The sequence below is a fragment of the Octodon degus genome, unplaced genomic scaffold (genome assembly GCF_000260255.1).
Source record: "Octodon degus isolate 3935 unplaced genomic scaffold, OctDeg1.0 scaffold00119, whole genome shotgun sequence".
Classification (NCBI taxonomy): domain Eukaryota; kingdom Metazoa; phylum Chordata; class Mammalia; order Rodentia; family Octodontidae; genus Octodon; species Octodon degus.
The window spans coordinates 677695-687226 of NW_004524695.1; the positions used below are offsets into that span (position 1 = coordinate 677695).

Sequence of the window (9532 nt, forward strand, 5' to 3'; positions counted from 1 at the left end):
GCCAGAAATATTACATATTGGTTGTATCAAAGGATGATTTTCAGGAAACCTTTCATCGTTCTTTCACTGCCTGTGCAGGCTCTCGGCAGGGCAGGCGCGGCCGCAGACTCCAGGGCGCCGGCGTCGCGCGGTTGCCAAGGAAACCACAGAGGCAGGCAGTTTCAGCCCAACTCCGTCAGCGAGTCGCCTATTCTCCAGGCAGGTCCCCTGGTTGTTATAATGCGGCGTCCATGCACTTTTCGGTCCAAGCCATTACTGCTTTCTAAGCTTCTTTATATTCAGAACTAGAGAAAACAGAAACAAAATTTAAAAAATTAAGAATTTTTTTGTGAATAAGTTATTGACACAATACAAACGGAGGAGGAGATAAGATAATCCTACGAGGGAACAGTACTTGCTCATTTGTGGTAGGATTTAGCTTTCCTAGGTTAGTAGAAATAAATTTCTGGAGCCAAGGAGCGCATCTTACATAGCCTTTCCCCCACTTTGTGCATGGAGTACTGCTTGGCGGAGAGCAGAAGAGCAACACAAATGTGCCGAGTTCTTCATTAACATAGTTTTGAATTGTAAAAACACTTTTAAGGTAAAGTGTAATGAAAAGGAGCTTTATTCTGCAAAAAACTGAATACAGACTTACTTTTTTCTCTTTTAGGACACAGAGATTGGGTGAAGAACTATGTTCAATGTTTGCATTCACATGATACCATTTTTGGTTAAACGGTCATGTGTGACTGTGGTAGAGACTAGAAGCTGGTTTCTGGATAGTTTGGAAAAGCTTAATGATTTGATTTGGAGCACAAGAGAAACAACTGTTACACACTGCTCAATGGTTGTTTCTTTCTGTAATGACAGTTTCCTCTGACGTGGATGGGGGTGAAGGCAGGAGGAGGACGGAGGGCCTAGGGCGTGTGCGTTAAGACCGGTGCAAGTTGTCTATGGTATTTCAGTGAGGGCCACCAGTATGAGATGGCCAGGCTTTGGTGGGTATCATCCCAAACTACCCTTCGCTCAATTTAAAAGATTTTTTTTTTTTTTAAACTAGAGAACCTGATTATATTTTTTGTTTAGAATTGCTTGGAAGTTTCCTTCTGCCTATGGAAAAATAAAAGCAAAATGTTTGTATTGCATATCGACTCCCTTAATACCTGCCCTTTAACTGTTCTGTCATAACTCTGGAGTGTGCCATAAGAGCTACAATTTCTAGTGCTTTTCTTTGGACACCTTTGACCCTTACAGAACCCCTAGAAGATTTCACCTCAAGTTCCCAGACTTGCTAGAGCTGCCTCCCTGAAACAAGGAAGGCCCCCCCATTGGGCCTGTGCCCTTAGGAGCTGGACAGGCTGACTCGCCTCAGTTAGCAACACAATAAGCTTCCTTTCTTGGCCTGTTCCTAATCCCCAGCCTCTCATTAGCTACCTCTCAAAGGCTCTGGGAGTGTTTTCTGCCTTTCAGTGCAGCTCCTCACTGGTCTCCATGGCCCTCAGAGTCCTTTTCTTCCTGGCTTTTAGTATTCGTAACAAATAATACACTGCTAGCAATCTCATCTACCCAGTGTTGGAGACGAGCTCTGTGTTTCACCAAGTGTGTGAGTAGGAATTGATGTCACCACCACCACATACTCCCTTACCGCCATACTCCATCTCACTGAATTACTTAGGGTTCCTTACCGACTCTTAACTATTGTGCCTCTTTGTATGTGTTTCCTTGCCTAAAATGCTCCTTTTGGCATTCTAACAAGGACTTATTGAAGTTTTGGCTCAAAAACTTGCCACCATCCCTGATGGAAACATTTGACTCAGCACCATTAATGTAGAAAAATTCCTTTATTCACTTTTCACTTAACTGAAGCACCCAGTGAGGATCCTTGACCATACCTTGAAAAGTGAAGTGCTAGAATGGTCACATTCACTGAGGAATGATGTTATTCTGTATTCCTGAAGCACCAAATCGCTATAAACCAGGTTGTCAGCATACTTACAGTAACAACATTCATGATGTGCACCTGATGCCTGGCTAAGGGTCCACCCCCTTGCTGGTCATGTAGTAGCTAGTGAGCAGCTCCCTTTAGCAACACTGACTCCATATTCAGGGGAACTTTGTTTGACAAAGATGACTGACATGCAGATCTTAGCTGAGGAAGCACATGTTTGTTGTCACTGAAGACTGGAAAGAAAGCCTTTTCCAGCCTGCACCTGTGTGTACCTGTTTCCTGCAATTCCTGCATTGTACCCTTTGCTGTAATAAAATTTGAATGGTGAGTGTATGTTGAGTTAAATAAGTTCTTCCCTTATGTCATGGCTACAAGCACCAATTCTCTTTATTTTCACTACATTTAGTGGACACTCTTTTAAAAGAAATAGCACTATACTGAAAATATTTACTTGTTTAAAATTGTATATAAACTGTAGGCTACTTAATATTTTCTTAGCTTTTGGCACAGGATCTGCTCGTAAGTATCAGAAGAGTTTGAGGCTGGGGGACAACAGACTTTCACATAAGCATAGAATATAGTTCTTTAAAGAGAGTTCACAGGAAGGTATGGGTTAGAGACATATTTACACCACCCCTGCCTCAAACTTCCCTATCTCTTCCAAGGTTGAGACAGCTGCAGCTGCAAAGAATATGCATAGGGAACTTCCCATTAGACTTAAAATCACCCTAATCACTTGGCCAAGAAGCCTTTCTGAATTAACTATAACAGGGAATGAAAGAGTTCTCCTACCCGTCATTCTGGTCAAGGGCAAAATGGAATTGTGATAACTGGCTGACAAAGGTGTCATAAACAGTTTGACAACCAAAAAGAATCTGATTTATTAAGAGGACAAGAGTATGGCCTCTAGTTGCATCCATTTACCAATGAAAGCCTCAAATTTATCCTGTTTGATAGCTGAATAATGTTCTATTGTGTAAATATACCACATCTTCTTTATCGATTCCTCAGGTGATGGGCATTTGGGTTGTTTCCAGGATTTAGCCATGACAAATTGTGCTGCTATAAACATGGGTGCATGTATATTGCTGTGGTATGATGTTTTCAGTGCTTGAAAAATACCCAGGAGGGGAAAAGTTGGGTTGACTAGGATCTCTAATCCTAGCTTTTTGAAGAATCTCCCCATTGATTTCCACAGTGGTTGTACCAGTCTGCTCTCCCACTAAGAGTGGAGAAGGGTTTCTTTTCCCCCACAGCCCCTGCAGCACTTGTTATTGGCTGACTTCTTGATGTTAACCATTCTTTCTGGTGTGAGATAGAATCTCAGTGTTATTTTAATTTGCATTCCTTGAATGACCAATGATGTTGAACAGTTTTTCTTATATTTAGTTGCCATTTGTATTTCTTCATCAAAGAAGTGTATATTCATCTCAGATGCCCATTTTTGGATTGGGTCTTTGATTTTGGGGATCCTGATTTTTTTTAGGGTTAGAGATCATATTCTTAAGTGAAATAAATCAGACCCACATGTGCAAACATTGTATTGTCTCCTTAATGTGAGGACCTGAAAAAGAAAATAAAATCTGAAGGGTACAATAGACACTGGGTAAAGGGACTTAACCTATTGAAAAGGAAGGAATTACTGAGTTGAGGAGGACAGGAGAGGCAGTGAGGGAAAGAAATAGATCTACATAGGTAAGCAGGATGGTGTGGATAACTGTACTGTGGATTTCTGCTGGTGTAAGGAAAAGAGCAGTTCATGCTTAATTAGTTTTGTCTTCTTTTTTGAATTCTTTGACCTTTTCCTCTTCTTAGTTTTTTACGCATTTCTTTCCTATTTTCTGTCTTCTTCCAATTTTATAGACATGTATCTGGTAATATGAAAAGCTTTTGAAGACACTATGCATTACAACAAATACTGTGAAATTCATATTATTTTGTTAAGTGAAATTCTGTATCACTTCTAATTTTTTTGTTTTAATACTGTTTTGTATTATTTATTTATTTTGTACGCTTTACAAAATAAGTTAAAAAAAGGACAAAGTAGTGACACATAGGAATCCACAAAAGTGCAGACCTTCAAAATTGTTAAACATAGTTTTTATTTATTTTTTAAGATAGTTTTCAGAAGCTATTTTAATTTCCTAATTTTTCTGTAACTATTTCGATTAAGTTTCCTTTAAAAGTATCCAGATTTTGCTGGTTTAAAAATAAATAAATAAATAAACTTAGCAGAGGATGGTTTCGATCCATCGACCTCTGGGTTATGGGCCCAGCACGCTTCCGCTGCGCCACTCTGCTATCCAGCTAAACAGCATTCCTAACAGTACTCTTAACGCTGTTGATGAGCGAGCTGCTTGTTTTGGAAAGAGGCTGTCAGCATAAAACAGAAAACAAAGCTTAGAGACGCAAACAGCACTGGTAAATTGCTGGGCTGATATGAAGGGAAGCTTAGATACTTACACAGGAATTGCAGACTTTAATAAAAGGGAGGAACGGGCATTGGAAATGGAACCCGGAACTCTCCGCAGCCGGCGAGAATACTACAGAATCTGGAAATCACTGCAGATATGTCTTACAGAAATTTGAGGCGGAGGAGAGCAAATTTGGCAGTTTCCAAATTTCTCCCGGTGGTGGGATGGGGGGGCTGAGGGGGTGCTTGGGTCCTTAGCAGTAAAAGGAGGCACATAAATCTTGCCTCTCGCTTTCGTCTGAAGCTGCGGGAAGTAGCTCTAGTGCATTCGTCCTAAAGAGACATAAACAGCAAGCGACAAATTTTTAAAAAAGGTTAATTTCTTTAGTCTGATTTAGTGACAAAGGCGGGAAAACACCTTTTCCGGGACAGGACTCGAAGGGGACTTGCGCCGTAAAGCGCGAGCAGGGAGCAGAATCCGGGTCACTGGTGACGTCACTAGGCGGGGTTCGAAGGCGGGACCGAAGTGTTTGCGCGGGCTCCAGTCTTCAATTAGGTCCGCAATCGATGCATATAAACAGTATTACAGCGCCCTAGCAGTACATTTCTGAAATCACTTTGTAGCGGTTTCAGCATGTCTGGTCGCGGCAAAGGAGGTAAAGGTCTCGGCAAGGGCGGCGCCAAGCGCCACCGCAAGGTGCTGCGCGACAACATCCAGGGCATCACCAAGCCCGCCATCCGCCGCCTGGCCCGGCGCGGCGGCGTCAAGCGCATCTCCGGTCTCATCTACGAGGAGACGCGCGGGGTGCTCAAGGTCTTCCTGGAGAACGTCATCCGCGACGCCGTCACCTACACGGAGCACGCCAAGCGCAAGACGGTCACCGCCATGGACGTGGTCTACGCGCTCAAGCGCCAGGGACGCACGCTCTACGGCTTCGGCGGCTAAGCCTTGTTAGTCGGCTGCCTAAGCAACACCCACCAAAGGCCCTTTTCAGGGCCGCCCACGTTTTCCTTTAAAAGAGCTCAAGGCATTTTCCTGTATATGTACGCGGTGTCCAGTGTGTTCGTACTGGTAATATGCCTTAGTGTAGAGGTGGAAGGTCTGGGGTCTGCTCCAGGCTCGGGCGTGCGCGTCTCCGGCGGAGCGTGTTGCTGCAGGCGGCCCACTACCCCGCTGCCGCGCTCAAGATGGCGCCGGGAGGGGGCGGGATGGCGGGAGAACAAAGGGCTCGGCGCCGCGCGGCTTCCCGGAGGCTGCGGGCCTGCCCGGCGGGCTTTGGGTAGGCTGAGAGCAGTGGGCGAGCTTTCCCAGTGCGGAGGCTCAGGTACTTCTGTGCTTAAGCTAGAGGACGCGCGCAAGAGTTGCTAAAACAGCGTTAGCATTTCTGAAGTATTCATACAGAGGGCTGGTGGGGTAGCTGAGCGGTCCGCACTCGTGTGCCAGCGCAAGGCCCTGAGTTCGAGTCCTGCTTATCAAAGGCAAAGCAAAGACTCACCCAAGTTTTGTATTGCACTGCCTAAATCTTCAGATTTCCTATGGCAAATGTTACCCATTTGGTTTAGAGACCCTTTTATATTTTTGATTGCCTTAAGTCTTTTGATCTAAAAAATATTTTTTTACATTAATGTGCTATAGAGCAAGCCTGTACAGTATTCTTTGGTATGTTTTCCTTAAGTTTAGTCAGGCTCAGCGTGATGTGCTTATCAGAAAGTTTATATGTGATAAAGTACATCTCGTGGCAACATTTTAAGGGTGCATGATGTTTGGATTAACCAAATTTAATATGCTCAACTTTTGGTTTAGTGATAATTACACTGTAAAAACCTTTTCCTTGTGGCCAGCAAGTAATTTGTAGAGTGATACATTCATTTTTATTTTTAATGTATTTAGTACAGGATCTACACGGTCTCAGTACAGATTGGACTCGTAGTGATCCCCCGTTTTCAAACTCCCAAATACTGAAATTACAGGTGCGTGCCAATCGGTTTCTCAGGGCGCCCTGGACTGATACGCTGAAATTAGAAGAACTAAGTTATTTTGTTTCGTCTTTTCAAGAACCTGAATTTTCTTTTCCTGTGTGTGCATGTTCATGTGCACGTGTGTATGTGCATGTTGAGAAGGTGTCACTATGTAGTTCAAGGCCAGCCTTGCACTGACTCTAGCTGGGGCTAGCCTTGAACTCTGGATGACCCGAATCATACCATTGGGGCTAAAGCACTGATTTGAGAAAAGCTCATGCAAGTTAGTTTTAAAAAGAAAAAAATCTCCCATAGCATATGCCAGACATCCTGCAGTAGTGAATGACAGAGATCAAAGCAATATTTTGGGATTCATTCATTGAGTTTGTATTAATTGGTTCTGGGTGCACAATGTAAGGTAAACAATAAATCTTATGGTACAGTGCTATCATTACTGAAGAAGAAAAAGGCACATTTTGTGATAGGTAATGTTTTTTGTTAGCTATATGAAATATGAAGGTTTAGGTACATAATATTTTGGGGTGAAATCTACCAAGGGATATATATATATATATATATATATATATATATATATAATTAAAATACATTTTTAAAATTATTTTTTTCTGTATTTCTTACAGGGTCTACAGGGGCTCACTATGTAGATTGAACTTGGAGTGATTCTCCTGTTTTCAGCCTCCCAAGTGCTGGGATTACACACGTGCCTCATTACTCCCAGTCTCAATGGGGGTCTGAGCAAACCCTGTGGGCGGGGCTGGCACGGCAGGCCTGGGATGGAACCCTTGCCACTGAGCACTGCCTAAGCAGGCACTTTAGTCTGCTGAGCTATCAGGCCGGCCTTATATACTTTTTTTTTTTTTTAATTTTTAAATTTTTATTTATTTATTTATGTGTGTGTGTGTGTGTGTGTGTGTGTGTGGCCAGCTCAGCCCACCAGGGGGGGGGGCTGGCTGGTTTGTGGTGCTGGGGGATTGAACCACAGTCCCTGTGTTTTGCTAAGCTTGTTCCAAGTAGGTGCTTTAGACCACTGAGCCATCTCACCAGCCCCTTTATATACTTTTAATAAATGCTACCAATGCTATATGTTTAGCTCATGTTTACAACTGTTTCCTCATTAACACCTTGATTTTTAAAAAATTTTTCATTGCTTTTATGTTTTAGCTGTAAGCCAGAAGGTACTATTTAGATGAACTGATTAGAGAGAGCTTTGTTGATAAAGTGAGGGTTGGGGAAAGGAGTATTCTAAATAGAAGACTTAAAAATGAAACTATCTAGGAGAAAAGATTTGGTCTCAGAAGGAAATGGTAGTGAACACTTTCTGTATGGCTTTATAGGTTAATGCATCCACTTTTTTTTTTTTTAAGCTTTATTTATTTATTTGTACAGGATCTTGCTATGCAGGTTGAACTTGTAGTGATCCTCCTGTCTCAGCCTCCCTAGCACTGGGATTACAAGCATGCACTACCACAACTGGTCTTCGCAGCTGGCTCAGCGCGTCCTGGGGTGGGGCTGACATAGCATATGGTACCAGGGATCGAACCCTGGTCCTTGCACTTGCCAGGCAGGCATTTAGGTTGCCAGGCTATCTCCCCGGCCCTGGCCTCACTTTTGTCTGACTCAAGCCATGGTAGGGTTTCAGCAGAGCACTGACACGATCTGATTTATATTTAAAAATGATTTTTATCTGGATTGCTGCTGGAAAATGTGATAGGGCCTGAGTAAGAGCGAGGAGACCACATAGAAAACTACAAAAATAATTGATTTGAAGTGGCTCGGACCTATATGCTAGTGGTAGAAGTTGTAAAAAAGAGTATATGTTTTGAAGGGAAGGCTTTGTAATGGGTCAACTGAATTTTGTGCTGTAACTATGGAAAGCTATTAGGTTCCTTTATGCTTCCTGTTATCTAAGGAATGTGTTCTCACCCTCTGTTTAAGGCTGTTTAGTAATGAGTAGCTGTCTCCCTCCCCTCCCTCATCTAATTCTTGTAAACAAAGTTAGCTTATAGAGATGACTTCAAAAGGGAACTAAATAAACAACCTCTTTGTAACCTCAGTCTATGCAGCACTGTGTGTGCAAGATAACCAGAAACTAAACAATGTCCCCAGAAAATGTAGGTTCAGTAATGGTCACACTGACCTTGAAAGCATTATTTTGTCTCAGACGATGAATTTGTTTACTGAACTGGATGTGGTTCCATGTTTTAAAAGCCCTCCTGTTTCCTGGGCTAGCTGCCATTTGGGTCTTCTGCGTGAGAGCTGACGGGTGGCCCTGAGCTCAGTAGTAAACAGCTTTTTAAAATTCCAATTCGACTTCTGTTCTGGTTCCTATTCTGAGTGACCTATAGCAGACTCAAGACATTTTCCCCCCTGAACTAATGATGTCTAGGATGAGAGAAGGAAAATCTGTAGATGATTACTATGATTCTAACCACAGCAATTGGCATGAAGAAAACATACTGCTAAAATCAAGAGGAATATGAAGAAAAGAGTTTGAAAAAAATTATAGGCCTAGTTTTGAATATTCAGAGAGAGCCTGAAATATCTGTCAAATATTTAAGAGGATGATGTGAAATAGGTAGTTGGGTTTATGAGTCAGGAATTTGGGGAGAAGGAGTGGGTTAGGAATATACTTGAAAGTTGTCAGGATATAACTGCCATTACAGTAGAAAAACAAGATCCAAAGAAATCTTATGGAAAAGCAGCTTGATAAGGAAAAGAAGCAGGTCAAGGGTGGAACCCTATGTCAGAGAAGTAAGGTCAGTTTACTAGGTACTCATCATGTATGGATTTAGAACTTTGGCTTTATAAGGGTGTTGCCCCATTTTCTCCCTTTCTTCTATGATTCTCAGAATAGAATACTTTTATTCCTATACAAAAAAATGCTCCCAACAATAAAAAGTATGCAATAACTGTGGAAATTTTCCCCAAAGAATGTCTTCATATGAGTGTGGATCAATCCCTGTGTAGAGGCACTGTTACAGGGCACCCCCGGGTGGGGCCAACACTTCAAGCCAGGGATGGAGCCCCTGGCCCCTGTGTCTAAGAAGGTGCTTTTATCGACTGAGCTATCTGGCAGCCCTTTGCAGTATTATTTTTGACAACTGCATAGTATGTTATCAGTGATAAAACATTCTTAGCCCAAATTCTACTCTTAAGCATTTCTTTTTCTTTTCTTTTCTTTTTTCTTTTCTCCTCCTCCTCCTCCTCCT

At 42.4% G+C, this 9532-nt stretch overlaps 1 protein-coding gene and 1 non-coding gene across 2 annotated transcripts in view; one reads left to right on the top strand and one right to left on the bottom strand.

Moving 5' to 3' along the window:
- Positions 1 to 4159: 4159 nt before the first annotated feature.
- Positions 4160 to 4231, bottom strand: Trnam-cau. Its single transcript has one exon. It is a non-coding gene; the product is annotated as a tRNA-Met (tRNA).
- Positions 4232 to 4860: 629 nt separating this feature from the next.
- LOC101574700 overlaps positions 4861 to 9532 on the top strand; it is a 42412-nt gene continuing 37740 nt past the window's right edge. The window contains exon 1 of the mRNA XM_004640105.3: positions 4861 to 5267. Within this exon, the coding sequence (XP_004640162.2) occupies positions 4978 to 5267 (290 nt within the window). The 5' untranslated portion in view covers positions 4861 to 4977. The remainder of the gene's footprint in view (positions 5268 to 9532) is intronic.